Genomic DNA, 19,386 nt, shown 5'->3' on the forward strand with positions numbered 1-19,386 from the left:
GCACCCGACCTATTTTTCTCAGCATGGCCGCTTACAGAAAATTGATGTACGGTTATTCCTTCCATCCTTAAATAACATTGGAAATTTCCTCAATTTCCGATCGATGACATTCCGCATCATTATACCTTTAAATGAAAGATATCTTTTTCATCATTTCGTAATAAAGGTATCTTTCATTTAACGGTAATGGTGGAATGTCATCGATCGAAAATTGAGAAAATTTTTGAGGATTCTGGTTCAATTTCTGTCAATCTGTCAATCCAATGTGCCATTAAGAGATTTATATTTCCGCAGTTTTGCATTCTGCCGAAATTTATCAATAGCAGATGCCTTGCAAAATTTGTTTTCGACAAATTTGTTTAGAAGCGAGACAGAGTAATTCCTCGATAGAACCATGGTGGAAGCATCATGGTGGCACGAGTTTCTTCCACCATCCATGGATAGCTGCACGTTGCTCGTTTGAAAGTGATCGAACGGGCGTATCGGGCAAGTCGGTGCAGAGACCGGCCGGTGCGGTGGCGCCGCTATCCACGTGTTATACTCTCTTCGCGATCCTTCTACCGACGAGTCTATTTGTAAACACGTACGACGTAAGATGGACGTATACGAGCACCGCAGGAAAGATTGGGAGGATCTCAATGTGTCGCAAGAGGAATTGAAGAACATAACTGACTGTCTAAAAAAGGAGGAGTTCCGCAAGTTGTTGATCGAGTACGCGGAGGACGTGGCCGACCCAGAAAACAGGAAACTGTACGAGAAAGAGATCACTCAGCTCGAGAAGGAGCGGGGCGTAGACGTGACGTTCGTTAACCCCGAGCCCGGTTACGTCATTAAGACCAGCGTGAACGGCGACAGGAAGTGCTTTTTGAACATCAGTAAGAACGACGTTGTCGCGCGTCCCACTAGTCAACCTTCCTACGAACAGGGCCACCGTGGCCTACAGTGGTCTATTCCGTATACGCTGATACCACCTCGCTATGACCTTGACAAGAAGAATGTGCGATGCGTGGTGTATGACGTGGTCTTCCATCCAGACACCATCTACTTGGCATCCAAGAATGCGCGGTTTCGCGAGATTGTCAATAACACTGCTATGGATGGCGTAGAAAATAATTTTAAGGTTCATATATCTAATACCGAAATCCGTCATCAGTGTTACGTCAGATTAGTGCATACTAAAAGTTGTTATATATGAAATTAGGAGAGTTAAGTGTAAAAGCGTATAAATTTTGAAATGATTAAATATGCAACAATGATATTGTCATATCGTATAACAGAATGTTCATGTATTATTTTATTGTCAAAATTGATCTGGAGACACAGTAGTGTCTCGGTTATATTATTATGCCACTATATTTAGATTCTTTATATATATCTACCTTTATTGTACTGATCCAGTGTAGTGCTAGTGATTGAATGCATTTATTACAGCTTGCGTTGTAATAGATCTGTTCTTTTAATGTCCATTTACATCAAAATAAACTTTGATCTCCATTCAGCTTACTCTTATCTTTTTCTAATTTTTAAAACTAGAAAATGATAAAAAGTAAATCAAACTGAGATTAAAGTTAATCTACGTTGATAGAAATGAACATTAGTTAAACTGTCTGCATCATGTTGTTTTCTTGGTTTTATTTTTAACGTAGAGAGGACATATGACCTGTATAAAAAAATCAGCTAAAATATATTTAATTTTAGTTTTGTAATATTTGTTTCTAATATGTATTCTCTTCTTGCTAGGTGAAGTTGGACAGGAAAAATTTGAAATTTCCTAAGATTAACTTCAAAGGAATGGCTCATCCTACAGTGATCAGAAAACCTTCAGAAACACCACCTACAAAATCATTGGATATGGAACCAGAAATCTATCAGAAGATAATGTCCAGTTACGACGAAAGTTGCGAGAGTCAATTAAAGCAGACGGAAGAAAAGCCGAAACGTGCCTCGCCAACCACCACTTATTACAAGGACAAGCAACAGAAGCCTGCAGATGAAAACTATGTTACGCCTAAATTTTCTATGAAACATCAGTCCGCTGTCGAAATGGAAGATTTTGTTTTAAGCCGAGACGCGAAGATGTTTGCCGCAATCCCCAAAAAATTGGTGATTACTATATATTTGCCCTTGTTGAAAAGCGGCAAAGACACAACACTTGATGTATATGAACAATCTCTTACCTTGAAAAGCGAAAAACCTGCAAAATATTTACTGGATCTTCCATTACCATATCCTGTAGACGGAGAGAATGGAAAAGCTAAATTTGATCCAAGGTACAAAAAATTAGTTGTAACTTTACCAGTAATTCGGTCATTGGTACCAGTAAGTGACACCGATAAAGCAGATAGTGGAGTTGACAGTGATCAAAACAGTGCTACGTTAATATCCAAGGATAATGTCCACGAAAAAATTGTATCTAGTAAAAAAATAGAATTAGTGAAAGAGTACGAAAATGAGTACGAAAATATAGAATTGGATAAAAAAAGTGAAGTAATAGATAAGTGTGAAGATACTGCTTTACGGACTAGTACTAAGACAGAAATCATTGATATATTTATGAATCCTAATATTAAGTACAATCTTCCTGCTTATACTTGTAATATTTATAATAATCAATTAGCCGTTATTATTAATGTAAAAAACGTGAATCCAGATGCAATTCTGCATAAAATTTTAGATAATAATGTAGGCATACATATCTTGCTAACATCTATGGGTGCTGGATTTTTTCCACAACATTATTCATTGTGTCTTAAGATAGGAAATGGCTGTATTGAACCAGAAACTCTTACAATTGAACCATGGGACAATAACGTTATTTTTAACATCACAATGAAGGATATTGAGAATGTAACACAATATTTTGTTGGAATAGATACAGAATTTATGGAAGGGAAAGATCTTCCTACAGTAGGGTCATTTACGAGCAAATTTAAAGAATTAATGGTAAAAATATTATAAATGTATTACATACACTTTAAAATGTAAAAGAATGTTATACATTATCTATAACAAGTAATATTTTTACAGTCCTCTCCAGAAGCTGAGCCTCAGGTAGAAAGGCAAATATCCGTACAATCGCAAGACGATGGTATTGTTATAAATATTAGTCCAAATCAGCAGGATTCTGATGACGAAGAAGAGCATGAGGAAAATGCAAGAGTTATGAAATGGCGACAAGAGAAAAAGCACATTGAGAAAGTTAGATCAGTTTCAGAAAGCAGCGGAGATGAATTGGCAAGCAATAGCAGCAATGGCAGTGTGAGACATTCGAAAGGAATATTAAAGTCACGTCGCGCTCGCGATTTTTCACGTTCCATGTCCGAATCCAGTGCCGACGAAAACAGTCTACCTGCATCATGTACAGATTATCAGTATGATGATCATTACGATTCCATACATGATATTAATTCTGAATCAGATTGTTCCAGTTTGAAAAAGACTGTACGATTTAATGATGTTGTTTCACGGCAGTTATTTAGGTACTATAACAAGAGATCAATTATCTTTTTAAAAGTTTCACCGTCTGCTATTAATTGGCTGATTATTCCATTGAAATGATCAATCACATTTGTCATGAAGTAAAATGGACCAGTCGTAATTGAAACTAACTTTAATCTCGAGTCAATTTTTATCTTTTGATCTTGCTCTGATTCTTAAAACTAGGAAAAGATAAAGAGTTAGGGGCTATATAGAATAAAAGGAACAGGAAACCAATAACAGAGATTTTCAACTTATCAGAAACTGTGTATTCCACAGTACATGATTTCATAAATTGAAATCCTTATTCTCTGTTCCTTTTATTCTGCGTAGCCTCTTAGACTTAGATTAAAACTGAATTAGTAGAAATAGGTATTAATCGACCGATCGAACTAATTGGAAATGGTGAAATTCTAAAAGAAAAAAAGAATATAAATATAGTTTTGTCTTATAATTTCACATTTTTTTCTTTGACAAGTAATATATTAATAAATCCATTCGCATAATTTATCATTTTCTTTTTTTTTTTTAGATCTAATTCGAGTATTCTTGGGCAGCGAAAGAAGAACCAACGTAAACTGCGCAATAAGAAACGCGCGCATGATCGCCGACTAAGCGAAAGTGAGAATTCTGAAACCGAAGAGCGTGACAAATATAAAGTAGATTATAAGCGGCCTCCGAATGAGGAAACTTCCGAGAACGTAAAACCCATACTTGCACGAGATAAACGAGATTCGCAACAACAAAAAACCGCCAATATTGAAATCGTGAAATCGAATGCTGACGATAAACATTCTTTACATAAGCGTAATTCTAGCTTTGAGGAAAAACTCACCGAAGATGTTCAAGCCGATACTTCGATTAAAACGGCAAAAGATGAAGTTCAATTGGAATTTAAAAATGATCTGATATTTGATCTCGACATGTAAAGACGTGAACTACGATTTAATTATGCATAATATGTGATAGATGTGATAGAGAATGTTATCGCGATCTTTTTTAGCAATTCAGTAATTTGGTAATCGGTAAAACTCAATACTGATATTGCAAATTTACGTATATAACATTACAAACTATTTTAGAGTTTAGAGTATCAAAGATACTATTAAATAGTGTCACAGATACTGTTAAGTGGAAATAATTTTTTAGTACATTATTAGCATAGAAGTAGTAACCAGAGAAACACTATGGCGAATCAAAATCATTAATCCATTTAAATACTTGACTCAAATTAGCGATAACCGAAGCTTAAAATTAGTTTCTAATATCCTGAATCTATAAAGAGAAATAGAGCTTTACTTAATGAGAAAATTACGCCAACTCGGAAAATGATTATATTTAGATATTTAGATAATGGCAATCGTATACAGTTAGATACTTTTAATTGGAATCTTGTACAGAAATCTGATCACGTCATTGAATGGATTTAATGAATTGGCCAAGAAAAAGTACACGTTCCTTTTTTATGCACGTTATTAAATATTACTGCCGCATAATATACGTAATTTTTACTCGCAGATAATGCTTGATTAAATCAAGAGTTATCAAATGATAAATCATGGATACTTTGATAGAAATACATACAATTTTAATGAATATCGTATTACATGAATTTATGCAAAATATGTTTAAACTTTGTAATATACATATACGACGCTTATGCCAACAGTTTGCACATATATGCAGATCGTATTACAATGAGCGCTTGTCAAAAAATCATGATGTGTATGGAGATAAAAATTAATATAATTTTGTTTCGAAAATTGCAATTATGTGGTACAGGGTTTTCGATGCCTAATGTTATTAAAGTCATATTATAAAATACAAAAAGTTGTCTATTTAAAAAAAATTTTTTGTTGAATAAAACACGAAATTAAAATATTAACGATTTTATATATTGTATATATTAATATTTTCCAATTAAATATATATAAGGTTTATTTTGATCTGGTCGATGAAAAAATGTTTACATATCTGTGCTCTTGTAGCACGTTTCATTCCTAAGTTATATACCATTTAAGAATTTTTACCAATAAGCATCCGCATAAATTGATACATTTACAGCATTTACACAACAGCATATTCCTGTAATGATATAACGCAAAATTGAAATAAACACAAAATGTTTTATAAGTGTGCGATAATTTTTCGATTTATTAAATTAGTTATAATTGATTACGATATTTAAGGAAGTACTCGAATATGAAAAAATTATTCCTATATATGAAAATTTTATTTAACAAATATCTTTTAGTTGCTCTCTAAATGTTTTGGAGTGAAATATCACTATAAAAAGCTAAAATTGACCTATTTTTGAAAAAGGTCAATTTTTGCCTTGATGTTGAAACTTTAAGAGTGAGACTCTTCGGAGTGAAATTAATTCTACAAGTTTTAAACAGTGAGATATATATATATATATACACGACGATGAATTGATTTTACATTAACATCATTGTGTGCTTTTAAATTAAAAACTGTTCAAGATTTTTGCTTTTAAATACTCTTTAAAACTTTTAAAAGTGAATCTTACTCTGAAGAGTGAAATTTGACTCGTAAAGATAAAAATTGAGCCACTCTTTTTCAAGACTGGCTCAATTTTCTCTCTTAAGAGTGAAATTCTACTTCAAAAAATTTAAAGAGCACTAATACTGGTATCTGAAGCGGATCGGATTTTTCACTCGTAACGATCTAACAAATGCGTAGAACTATGTCGATCATGTATCATGGCGCATATCCGTGAAACGTCGAGACACCCGTCTCGGGGTGTCAGGTCGCGCAATGCCGTGACACGACGTGAAAAGCAGGACCACAGAGCAACAACGGCGCGATGGCGAAACGTGATGATTGGAAAGTAGGACACAGCCCACGGTGGAAACAACCGGGCCGCGCGCTCCGAGCCACGGATGAGAGTTCGCCCCCGGAGTTGCGAGACCATCGATCCCGCTACTTGCGGGGGTTGTAGGGTCGTTAAACTCCCCCGGTCTACCTGCACGTATCTTTCGCCGCATCGCGTACTTCTCCGTATTATTCCTATTGATGTACCATCAGGAAAGGGGTCTCGACACGGCAAGCCACGCGAATGCGACGCTCCAATTTCGTATGATCGCGATCCTATCAGTTTATTGTCGTTGTCGTCGTCGTTGCCGTCATCACTGCGGCGGTTCGTTTCAATTGGGTTGTACCTTGCTACGGTGATAGCGGGAAATGGTGCGACGAGAAAGACAATCTTGAGGAATAGAGATTTTGTTACGCGATATGATGAAGCTTCAACAAGGCGTATCTTCTGACTTGATCTTTAGATACTTGTTTGCCATATTCTTAATTACAATAAACTCATAATAAAACTTCGAATCAAACATCCTTTCAATATATTTTAGATAATTGAAACGAGACTTGGTAAGCTCTCTCGGATTTGGTCACAAAAAACTGATATTTTTCTCTTCTTATATAAGGAATATAAGAAATCCAAATAATATCTTGATAAAATCTCCTAATCTAATGCTTCGAAAATTGCTTATTTTGGGGATCTCGTCAAGATAATGTTTATATAGCTATGTATCCATCTCAAAAGCCGTGATCTCCCAGCCGAACAATCAGTGGGATGTTATTCAACACAAAGGAGGATAACGAAGAAATAGCGAAGTCCAATTTCCGAAAACTTGTTGGAACAGGTGATTGAAGTACACGGGATTAAGGGTGGTAGGCCTGACTGGTATCAGGTCGATAAGCCGTCCACCCCTTAAGGTTCAGAAAGTCGGTGGCCTGCACCGTCGAGGGTGCACGGAAGAGGGAGGAAGGGAGCCGATGAGGCCGAGAACGAGGGAGAAAAGGCACGTACCCCGCGTGCCGCGGTTACGGCCGGCACGACATCGGCAATGCGGCAGCCGACGGCGTTTAATGTCGCTCTGCTGTCGGCCAGTCGTTGCACCTGGCACCATTCGCCGCCTGGCGAACGCAGGTGGAATGGGGGTGGTGATATTAAGGACGCGGCAGCTCGTCGGACCGCGTAACACGGTTTCGAGATTGGGCACACACGGGATATCGATGGCCCGCGCCAACGTAGATAAAGACCGATGGTGAGCGATCGTTACGCGTTATCTCCAACTGTGCTACCTCAACCAGGGAGAACTACGATAGTGATAAAATGGAGTCGGAAGTTTCATCTCTTTGAAGGAGATGAATCTTGGCTCTTTGTCGTTATGTATTCTATCCCAAGTTTCCCTGCAGTTGCAAACCATTGCGAACTTCGATTATCAATTAGCTCTTAAAGCTGCTATTCTGCAATTCTTAACGACAATGTCAGTATCGTTATATTGTTGCGCAGTTTTTTTTTACTCTCAAAATTTTTTGAAATGGAATCACTCTAAAGAATGAAAATTGTGCCGCTCTTAAAAAAACAGAGTAAATCAATTTTCAATCAGTAAAAACGAAATTCTTTTTTCAGAGTGACATTCACTTTAAAAGTTTTAGAGAGTATCATGTAAAACTTGAGCAACGACATCGAATGTAACATCGATACTGTCGTTAATAGACATTCTATAGTAAACCATTACCTAATGGACTTTCTACGATAAGCCATTACTTATTCTCTAAATCTTTGGAAGTAAAAATTGAGCTTGACTTGAAAAAAGAAAAAAAAAACTTTTTCCCTTGAACAAGAGCGGTAGATTTTCACTCCTTTTTTAAAGAAAGATTTTACTTTTTTGGATTCACTCCAAACGAATATATAATCTCATTTCTAAAAAAAAATGAAAATCTGCCACTCTTTTTTCAAAGAGTAAAAATATTTACTCTTTTTTCAAAATTGACTCAGTTTTTTACAGTAAGATTTTACTCCAAAAGATTTAGAGAGTAAGCTTTAAGTTTTAAGTCACAATTGATTAATTATAGTCGATTATTCTTCTCACATTCAATTCCGATTGATCAATCTCTTACGGCTTAAGACTTAAAAGCTTAATTAATTAATGATTTATCGTAGAAAACTTATAAGCTTTTCAAGTCTTAAATCGTAATAAATTGACCAATCACAGTCGAATGCGAGAAGAATCGACTATGATCAATCAATTTCTTACGACTTAAAACTTAAACTTAGATAATAGCTTAAGATCATCACAAAGATAACCGTAAGGATCTCAGCATGAAGACAATCGTAACTGAGTCGTGAAACGTGATTCGTAGATCAACATACAATATTTTGGTGTAACATACCGATACGGTATATACATAGTTACGTCAAACATTGTGTGTTGACCTATGACTACGATTCACGTTTCACAACTAAGTTATGGCTATCTTTGCGCTCAAGCCCTTAGGCTGATTTGACAGGTAAACCGTACGAAATTGATCAATCATAGATTTTTCTAATATTCGACTGTGATTGGTCAATAGTTTATGATCTTAATCGGCCTTAATTTAACTGACCAAGTTGTTTAAATTAAGTAAACAAAATTTTCAACTGTACAATTTGTTATCCCAAATGTAATATTTTTTCTATAAAGTGAGAAGTAATCATTATATGATATATGATACACACAGAGTCATTACAGTGCCTTAATTTATGCGCATTTATCGGAGCAAATATCTTTTCCAAAGATCTTGATAAAACCCTAATCTCGCAAAATCAAGATTACGTTAGTTCAACTATAATTAACGACTAATCTTGTAACTCATCATCCGGATGACGCAAGAGCTGTTACGGTATTTCTCGCTTAATTCGCCGAAGCCGCTAATCTAATTTCGCTGAAACCGCTAATTTCAATGGAATCTAAATACAATCTGGGAATGTGATTCGTTACCTTACGATCGCACGCTATTGTATACGCGAATAGAAGAGTCTGCTTTTTAGTAAGAAGCTGCACCGATTTTCCGATGAGATTTCATAAACAATTATAATGTGATTATTTCGAACACAACTCTATTTTCCGAGATTTCACACGTCCGTTTATATCGCGTCTTCTCTTTTCTGTTTTTCCTTGAATAATGTATGAGGTTCCGGCGTGTATGTGTTCATATTATCGCCTTGGCAGTTCGAAATTTACGACACACATGCCCTACCGTAGCAGAATTTTATCTTTGAAAGAGTTTATTTCATGAAGACATCGCAGTTTTTAGCTGAAAATATCTTAATAATGTTTACAAAAGTCATGAGCGATTAATACTGCCTTTTTCTTGCAAATCTTTCGAACACTCTTTCGCATCTATAATCTGAATCTTTTAACTTAAGTGTAAGTAAAACCTTTGTTTAATAAAAATTGAAATTTTTAAGCAGAAGTGAGGAAAACATAAAATTTGTTTAAAAGTGTATAACTTGATAATAAGGAAATTTGTATAACTTGGCAATAAGTAACCAGACTCCGCTCTCCTTTATTTCGAAGAAACTTGAGAATGTTTCTCGTTTCTGCTAAAAAGATTCATATTGCAGACAGAGGGATAATAATTACAAATCAAGATAAAGTAGCGAAATAAATTGTATCGTATCGTATTGTAAAATGATTCTCAGACAACACAAAGTCTAAAGTCAAACGTTTCTTAAGAATGTTAGAAGTCTAAAATTAGATATTTTATATCCCATAATCTTGGACTTTGTGTGTTGTCTGGGTTGCAAATATGTAAATAATTGTAAAATATTTACAAAAAAACACGATATTAATATTGTTTCTTTTTCTTACAAATATTTCGTTAATAATAATTAATTCAGAGTGGCGAATTATATCGTATCGCGTATTGCGATACTATATTGTATCATATTGTACCGTGAAATGAATGGATAAAATCGTTGGTCCATAAATATAGCTGCCGATTAAATCGTGCAGTACAGCGAAAGATGTACTACAAAAGATTTATTGTTGCGAGAGAGGCGCGGGTGAGCGATAGCATAAAGACAGCGGGCACAATTAAAACTACGAACAAATCGTAAAAGATGAAACTCGTTAACGTCGCAGAGTCGTTTGTGCCAATGACTTTTCATCCATTCGGCTATTAAATAGAGCAGCAAGCACCGCCATCCCTCGTTTTTCATCCCGTTTCTCATCCCAGTCTTTCTCGTTCTCGCCTTCGTATCTGTCCGCGGAGACATTCGAAGTACTGAGAGTATCGATTAAATGGACCCTCTGCTTCGTAACTACGCGCAGCCCGGGCTGTGTGCGGATAACCCACTAACACTGACGGTTGCTGACTCTCCTATTGTTTGGAGAATTTTTCCGTTCAATTCTTTGTGACGTTGCTGCTAATGCGGGGTGTATGTTGAAAATGTATTATCATTTTACGTCTGAGAGATCCCGGTTCTCGATAGATAGTCAGAAATAATAGATGGGATGTGAGACGCTATATAGAAATTTTGCTGCGACAAATATTTTTTTAGCCGACGTAACACGGAAAAGATGACGCATGATCGAGGGAGATTATAAAACGACGCATTTTGAATCAATATTTTATTTTATTACGTCGCGGGGAGCTTTTAATTTCGAAGAGGCGTTGCGGCGCGAGAGCCTATAAAAAGCATCAGAATGACAAGCGCGAGGTAGACGGAGCGGAATTACTACAGGCGTTTACCTTATCGCTTCCCAGCGTTAATCCCTCCGCAAAGTATATACCAGGAGACGCGCACGGGCTTAACCGTGCGCCGGTATCGCCTCGGCGCGACACGGCCGCTTCGGAAACGCAGCTTTTAAAATTAGGTCGCAGCTTTATAATCGCGAAGTAGTCGAGGGTGGTATTCTTAGACCGCGGTTGTGTAGCTCAACCGTTTCTTCAAAATTCTCTCTCTCTCTCTCTCTTCAATTCGACGTATTATACGACGTGACGACGATGCATCACTCTTCGAGTAGGTACGACATACGAGGCGACGACCTGATGGGTAAACATTCACTTCTAGGGGTAACGACACTCGCCACCGATTGCCATCGTTCGCTTGATTAACTTGAACGTCCCGCTTTCGTTTCCGGCAACAGATACCGCAGACCGAGAGACCGTAAGACGGATGTATATCGAGTTTTATTCAGCAGGAGCCCACACGTATCTATAACAAGGAAAACTTTACCGTTTAACTTGTGAAAAAGATATAGCTTCGAGCGTAACTCGATGTAATACGATATAATATGGCTTCACGTCAGTTTCTCGACGCAGCAACCAATTTCCGATGTTATCAACGTTCGAGTTCTATATATTAAGATTTAAAATAACTTAGTGGCTGGTTAAAACCGAGCCCGCCTCCGTGAACTTTTTTGCGACGAAGATCTATATCGGGAGCGCTTGCGGATTGCGCGGCCTGTTCATGAAGGACTAGCACGCGAATACAGTCATCGACCCTCTTCGGTATGAGCGCGTTATACAATACCATCAAACTGACCTGCAGCAACGTTTTATTCAATATAGACCTCGATGCGGCACGACGCGGCACGGTGCACGAATGGTTTTCTATCAACAAAAAAGTGTCGATCTTCAACCACTGCGAAATATTTTTTCACGTTTCAAATTACTTTTGTCACATACACCTACACCGAAGGTACGGTTTTGCTGAAATATTTGAAACATTTGTTTAGACACAGATCTGAAAATCATTTCATTTGGGCCATTAAAATAATTATGTAGGACACTCAAGCTGATTGCTATATAGAACGTTAAATGTTTTTCCAGCAATGCCGTCAACGTTTAAGTGTTCTTTAGAATTTTTTTCTATTCGAAGTTCGAGTAAAATTATTTTCTGTACCTATTCTAAATTTTCAGATACTTTAAAAATCATTTCCATGTATGCATATAGCAGTTTGTCCTACATAAATACATGTGGTGAGTTAAAATTCAGATTTCACGACGCGTTAGAAAAGGTTGTAAAATTGGAAAATCCCGGATTTCCCCAGCTACAAAGGAACACGTTCTCGCACGTTCTCTCCAACGTTCCGACCTTGAAAAGATAAGGTAAGCTTGAAGCCGTGCGTCAAAGCCGTAACGCCGTGTCGTAAAACGCCGTGCGGAATGAAGCGAACGAAAATATGTTCGACTCAGGACGCATTCTTTGACAAGCGAAAATGTTTGGCCGGATAGGCGCCGTCTCGACGTGAACGAAATAACGGATATGCCACATTTGCGTTAAGAGAAGGAAGACCCTACAGTGATCCGTCAGTGTCACGTATGATGGGATTCTCTTTTAACTCGACGATATAAGTCCTACCCCACCGTCGATCTTCATTCGATCCGACTTTTTCCAAAAAAGTAACTGGCCATCCATTTTGATCATATATAATTATATCGATCATATGCAAATTGAATGATGTACTTCCCTTTTTTTGCTTCTTTATATTATATAACAATTTAAGTAATAACGCAGTTCTGTGCGAAGAGATTATCAGAAATCTCCCGTATTGTGAGATGAAGCTGCAACGTGTCGTTCGATCCACACGGGCCGTCGACCTATCGGTGTAAAGTATGCTCGAGGAATTTAAAAAAAACCACCTAAGTGTCGAAGAAAAAAAAAAAAAAAAACTCGAACGTCGAACTCGAATAGCTCGGCTAAAAACCGTACGAGATTTTTAAGGTACACCTGCGCGCGCGCGCACACGGAAATAAACGGTGTGTGTGCGTGTGTGTGTGTGTGTGTGTGTGTGTGCGCGCGCGGACACAACCCCACAGCGGTCGTTGGCGGTGCGAGGGATGTCGCGGGCAACGCGGGGTAACGCGGGGTGTCGCAGGGTGGCGCAGAGTAGCGCGGGACGTCGCGGGGAGGGGTACGTACTTATCGGGAGGTACACGCTCGTGCCTTCACCTACGCCTAGGACGTGTGTGTCTGTTACCTTCCCACGGTTTACCACATGTTGCGCTTCGGTGCGAGGGGCGCAAGTCAGCCAGGAGCCCGGGCCATCAGGATAGACGGAATCTCTCCCCTCGGCTCTCGGTCAGTTACGCGATCGCCAGCGAACGATTCGCGCGGCCGCCCGGTGCGCACCCCGAGCCTGCTGGTAATCGCTGGCTGTCGATCCGAGTGTCGCATCTCGAATGCATCGAACTAACGGACGAAGCGCGAACGTCCCTTAATCACGGAGCGAAGGGGGTGAACGAAGAAGGGATCGGTGCAGTGGATATAGACGGTGGTGGTGGTTCGAAGATGCTCGGACAGTGAGCGGACAATCGCTTTCTCGACAAGGTCGGTACTATCGGGAACGGAAGCCTGTCAAACTTCCTGTAATTATGCACGTTCTAAAGAATAATGATGGGATAAAAAAAAATGTATGTCATTCGGCGTATTTCGAGAGCTTCTATATGACGAAGAGATTCTTTATTCGATAATTATTCATTATGAGATATTAATAATGTCACGATTAATATTTCAATTATATCGCAGTTATATTTCGTGTAAAATATATGAGGTTTAATTAGTAGCGTGAAAAATATCGTACATCTTTTGAAAGGTTTCTAATTTTTAATTTCTCGCAATTCGATGAAACAACCTGTTGGTGAAGGAGAACGCTTACCTCGACGTAGACGTTTTCCTCAAATAAATGACTCTCATCCTACCATTTTATTTCGGCATAAAATAGAACGGTATTACTTCATTATAAGTAATTTTAAACGAATTAACTTCCTTTTTCGATTACCATTACGAAGTAACACAATTCTTTTGAGCATTACCGCGTTCGAAAATGTTATTATTTTAAAATCGTTAAAACTTTTTATAGTATTAGATAAAAAATTTTTCTCGTGTCCACAGCTAATTTATACCTTCATGAGCAGCTTGTTTAATACATAAATAATTAATACCGCCTATTTCAAGCGATCTATCATGTGCAAAATGTTGTACAAATTTAGATATCCAGCGTGATTTCTCACAGCTGGTGCCTCGATCTATTTTGGCTGACTCAGCATATAACTAATTAACATGGTCATTCTAATATACAATATACAAACCAAACATTATATTCGAGCAAAATATTACTTTATCGTTTTTTATCATATGTAACATGAAAAATGTTTTAAGGACAGATTGACTGGGCCGATTTGGTTATTGAATTTGTATTTCTACAGATTTATGCTTATGCATATTTCATTAGATTTTTCCTTGCAACGTTCACGCGATGCATATATATTTGTAACGTTATATACACTCATATCTTTTGTTTATATCCAAAAGAGATTTATTATAATAAGCTTGCTCCTTTGAAAGAATAGAAATTTTTAGGAATATATAAGCATTTTTTAAATTCATATTACTAAAGAGAAAAAGTCTGTATCATGTTTTTACGTTAAAAGCGAAAAATTGTTAAGCTATATGGATCTCGTTTTGAAAGCATTAAAGAGCGCGTACATGCAGCGCACGAAGCTAGAATAATTTATATTAGATGTACGTACATAGAGGGAGATTACATAGAATTTTCGTTATCGGTAAATAATATAAGTGCTTCACCGTTATTTGTAAATAATTGTATTCGAAACATAGAAATTGTAACGTTTTTTATTGAATACGTATTGTGTTATATAATGTAAATATATCAAACTGGAAAAATAACCGAAATAAAATGTTCTGGTAGATTTTTTTATAATATAACGCTGACATTTATTGTACTATCCTCGAGATAAAAAATTACGGTACATCGTCATGAATGATATACATGTAACATTGTCTAGAAGGTAAATATGTATATAGTATATATAAAACCAGGGAATGGAAGTAACTCGTTACTTGTAACGAAGTTACAATTACAAGTTATTTTTTTGATAACTTTACTGGTAACTGCACGCATCTTTTTTTGGTAACTGTAACGGTAACGTAGTTATATTTTTTGGATAACGGTAACGAAATTTACAGTTACTTTTATCTTACTTTGCATACGATTGGACATGTTATTCCGTTATATAACAATTACATGTTATTAATTACGACAGCTATAAATGTGGTTGTAGGACATTGAATGTTTTTATTTCATACAGGCGTACATTTAGTTTAACTTAATTTAAACATCGTACACATTTTGTTCTAACTGAGCTGTGTACAAAGCTTTTCTCTGTACATTTCTGTGTACATTTAATTGGAAAACACCCATTTTTGCAAAACTTCTGTTATATATTTTAATTATAGCGTTATAATTTTCTTTCTATAAAAATATTTGATTTACAGTTAAAAGTATAGATTAAGTAAAAATATAACTGTATTATAATAGGAGAAATTATGTGTATTTCTTAATTTTCCTTTTAATTTCTAACTTATATCGTGATTCAGATAGTCCTATACAATCCTATATAATCTTCTAATTTTCTACAAAGTTTAAAAAAATTCCTAAAATATTTTAGCTGTCAATTGCTGTAGCGATCCTGAAGTGATCTTTGACAGCTGAGAAAATATATACCATTATTTTGCACTTCTATCTTCTATGTGATACATCGGACATATATGTATATCTCAGTTTGCTGTATATTTTACAGGTTTTAGAATTTACGAAATTGTGTTAAAAAAAAACAAAAAAAACTATACGTAGTGTCAGTGTTATACATGCTATATACATATATATTGCTTTTATTAATGTTTAAACAAAAAATACTGCAAAAGTACATTTTTACTGAGTTTTAAAAAGTAACGGAAGAGAATAACGAAAAGTTATCTTTCGAGTAACGGTAACTGTAATGAGTTACTTTTAAAAAGGGATAACTAGTAACGGTAACTCGTTTCTTTTCTTACTCGGTAACGAGTAACCTGTAATTTGTTACTTTTAAAAAGTAATTTTCCATTCCCTGTATAAAACATATAATTATTAAATCTAATTAAATATGAAAAAATCGTGCCGAAATCTGTTCAGTCTTGTAGCGCAATTATAATCAGTACCAGAATAGTGATATCACTTATTAAATTGTCAAGCAGTTTAGTAATTTTCGATGCTAATAAGCACCTTTATAAGAACATTGGTAATTTGACGTTAATGAGAATCTGAAGTCTGCAAATAATTTATTGCGGAAAATACTATGTCAGCTGGAATTCGAATCCGTGTCTTCCGGACATCCTCACTATTCCACCACTATGTAATTATTACATTTTGTATAACATATATTATAATATTTATTGCAAGCAATTTTGCGATTTATTCTTGATAATATCAATTTATAACCCTTGTAGAAAGTACTACTGAGCATTACTTGTGTGCAGTAGTATTTTAAGACACTACTCTGTACTACTGCACTGCTCCGAATTACAATATTACTGCGCACTACTATTCCGTTACTGCACTACTATTGCGCACTATTGCACTATACTGCCATGGCGTAGTAAGTGCAATAGCTGCACAGCAGTGCCTGAAAATACTGCTACGCAGTAGCAGTATTTTTCTACGAGGGAAATATAAACGTGTGAATTGTTTTTCTATCTCGACTGAAGTTGCGATTAATTAACTAAATAAACGATTGTACGGAGGTAATGATAACGAGCATAATAAATTTGCATAATAGATGTATATTTCCGAGAGATATGCAAGACGCAATAATATAACCCGGTTATTCACGAACGGTCAATGATTTCTCGGCTATGGGAAAATCGAGGTGATTGGATTAGTTCCAGAAAATATTTATTGTATCAGCTCGGAACCCGGGCAACGCGCGTTACAATAGCACTTTGTCTGATAATAGAGAGAGTCGAATTGATGTTTACTTACTTACAGTATTCTCCAATAAATCGTATATTTCAGTACTTACTTATATGAAATACATGACAATGAAATTCAACATTTACGAGGGAATTTTGTTATATACCTACATGAAATATTTTCTACTGTAATATGAAATACTTTTCGCTCTTTATACATTGATAGAGGAGCAATGGTAACCGAAATAACCAAATCCCCTGAATTAAATAATATTTCGTTATTTGTAGCTTCCATGTGTGTCAAAATATAAATTAATTCATTTCTGTGGTTAGTATCAATGTAAACAACGTTTATATTAATGCACTTAATAAATAAATAAATATATTAAATTTGGGTTAAATTTAATGCATTTTCTTAGTTAAAGTTAAATTGTTTAACTCTATTATTTTATTATAATTAATGATATTGAATAGGAACATTGACGACCTATAGAGAAATGATTAAAAAATAATTCAAATTGAATTGAATTTAATATTATGAATTTAATAGTATGTATTGATTTATATTTTATAGATAATATATGTGTCATATACATGCAAATAATTTAATTACGATATTTACATATCTGCTCAGGTTCGTGCGCTTAACAGCGCGGTGGAGCGGCCCCAATGCCGGTCAGGAAGGGCCTCCTTGCTCCACAAAATACTTTCTTGGATACTATTGCGACTCGCTTCGATGGAACCCGTAAGTCTTTTGTCTACTACTCTGTATATACACTTGTATCTTCGATATAACAGTTACAATATTATCAACGCCGCTTGTGGGCGGATCCTATTTTGGAAAGATTTTGACATAACAAGGAGATCTATGTTAATTGGTTCTTTCCTCTACTCTTATTCTTTTATAAATTTCGTTATCATTGTAAATATTAAACGATCTACGCTGCAGCCTATAACGACCCAACTTCGTCGTGGAACTAAGCCTTGTTTGAGACTAAAATTCTTTGAATCGAAGAAGAATCAACCCTCTTAAATCATAAGAAAATTTTATCAGCAAAAATTCTTTTAAAAGATTAAAAACGATGGACTAGAGTACTATGGGGACGCCAATGTCGCTTCTTTCGATTAACTTTGATCCCTGTACACGAGGGTTGCGCTCCCCTAAGTTCACCCTGCATGTTGCTAGGGATACGAAAAAAGCGAGACGGTCCTTCATACTGGTTTAGACTTAAAACCAGTTGTCAGTTTTACGAAAACGTATTCGAATTGGAACGTCCAGTTAGGAACAAGACATAAACGCATATGAAAAATGATACAAAATTATTAATGCAGTTCTCTCTTTCTCTCCCCCCATTTCCCTTCCTCCCTCTTCTCTCTGTCTATCTGTTTTGTATAAACATCACGCTTTAAATCCATTCAATTTCGTGTTTCATCCATCGAGGTTTATCGTTTATTGTTAGTCCCGACCGGGCCTATAATGCTAATGTTCCTGTATCACGCGGCTTTCCCTAATGCCTCAATGCGTGCATTGGCATTAACTGCGGAGACATTAATGATGTGAGAGACATTAATGACGCGTAGGATGTCGTTGCTGATAGGTAGTACAGCTTCATAATTGTAATACGCGTTGCAGCAGTTGGGCGGAAATAAATTGAGGGAAAATCCTCGAAATGTCCTTTTTTTTCTTTATTAATCAGAGAGCCATGATTTTACGTTTAAAAAAGCTCGAGGGAAAAAAACTCCAACTGTAAAACATAATGTCTTTTTCCGGACTTTCAGAGCCAGTGGTTGTCGTCGTAAAGCTGCCTGACTTAGGAAAATCACGAGAGATAATTTTCCCGAGATTTCCCTCGCAGATTTTCGTACTGAATTGGCATTCCTGCACGCAATTGTAGTTATTCACGTATTCCGTGTCAATTACTTGCCCACACAAATAATCCTCTCCTTATCCTGTAGAGTTAGTTAACGCCTAACTTTTACGTCTACCAAAGTCAATGTAAATTTCTTTCTTCGAAAGAACGAAGCTAAGAGTAATCTAATTATAAGAAGTGGACGACGGATCGCCAGCGTCGTCATCCTAAACGAATTACAGACCGAATTGCATCCTTAATAAATATCTGTGTCTTTTTTTCTTTATCAATGATACCGAGAAATCTTATTCGACGACTTTTAAAAAGGTTGCATGTTTAATTCAGGTTTTTTATACAGTATAATTACGCGCGCGCGCGCGCGCATCTATTGATTAAACGTTCTCCATATTGTTAAAATCCTCTCTATTCGTTTCTTTTACTTATTTTCGTATCTCTTTGTATTGTACAATTTTTATTCTTTTTTATTTATTCCAATTAAGATCT

General features: G+C 36.2%; 2 protein-coding genes across 2 annotated transcripts in view; both read left to right on the top strand.

The window, feature by feature from the left end:
* The first annotated feature begins 592 nt into the window (after window positions 1-592).
* On the top strand, window positions 593-4,415 carry Nop17l (PIH1 domain-containing protein Nop17-like). The gene is made up of 4 exons (XM_018536981.1): window positions 593-1,120; window positions 1,741-2,943; window positions 3,028-3,479; window positions 4,010-4,415. The coding sequence occupies exons 1-4, from the start codon at window positions 596-598 to the stop codon at window positions 4,404-4,406; spliced, it is 2,577 nt and encodes an 858-aa protein (XP_018392483.1). The 5' UTR covers window positions 593-595; the 3' UTR covers window positions 4,407-4,415.
* Window positions 4,416-17,701: 13,286 nt separating this feature from the next.
* Elk (Eag-like K[+] channel) overlaps window positions 17,702-19,386 on the top strand; it is a 29,139-nt gene continuing 27,454 nt past the window's right edge. The window contains exon 1 of the mRNA XM_018537287.1: window positions 17,702-17,777. Coding sequence (XP_018392789.1) covers window positions 17,702-17,777 — 76 coding nt within the window. The remainder of the gene's footprint in view (window positions 17,778-19,386) is intronic.

This window comes from Cyphomyrmex costatus, unplaced genomic scaffold (assembly GCF_001594065.2).
Source record: "Cyphomyrmex costatus isolate MS0001 unplaced genomic scaffold, Ccosl1.0 scaffold100, whole genome shotgun sequence".
In the NCBI taxonomy this organism is placed as follows: domain Eukaryota; kingdom Metazoa; phylum Arthropoda; class Insecta; order Hymenoptera; family Formicidae; genus Cyphomyrmex; species Cyphomyrmex costatus.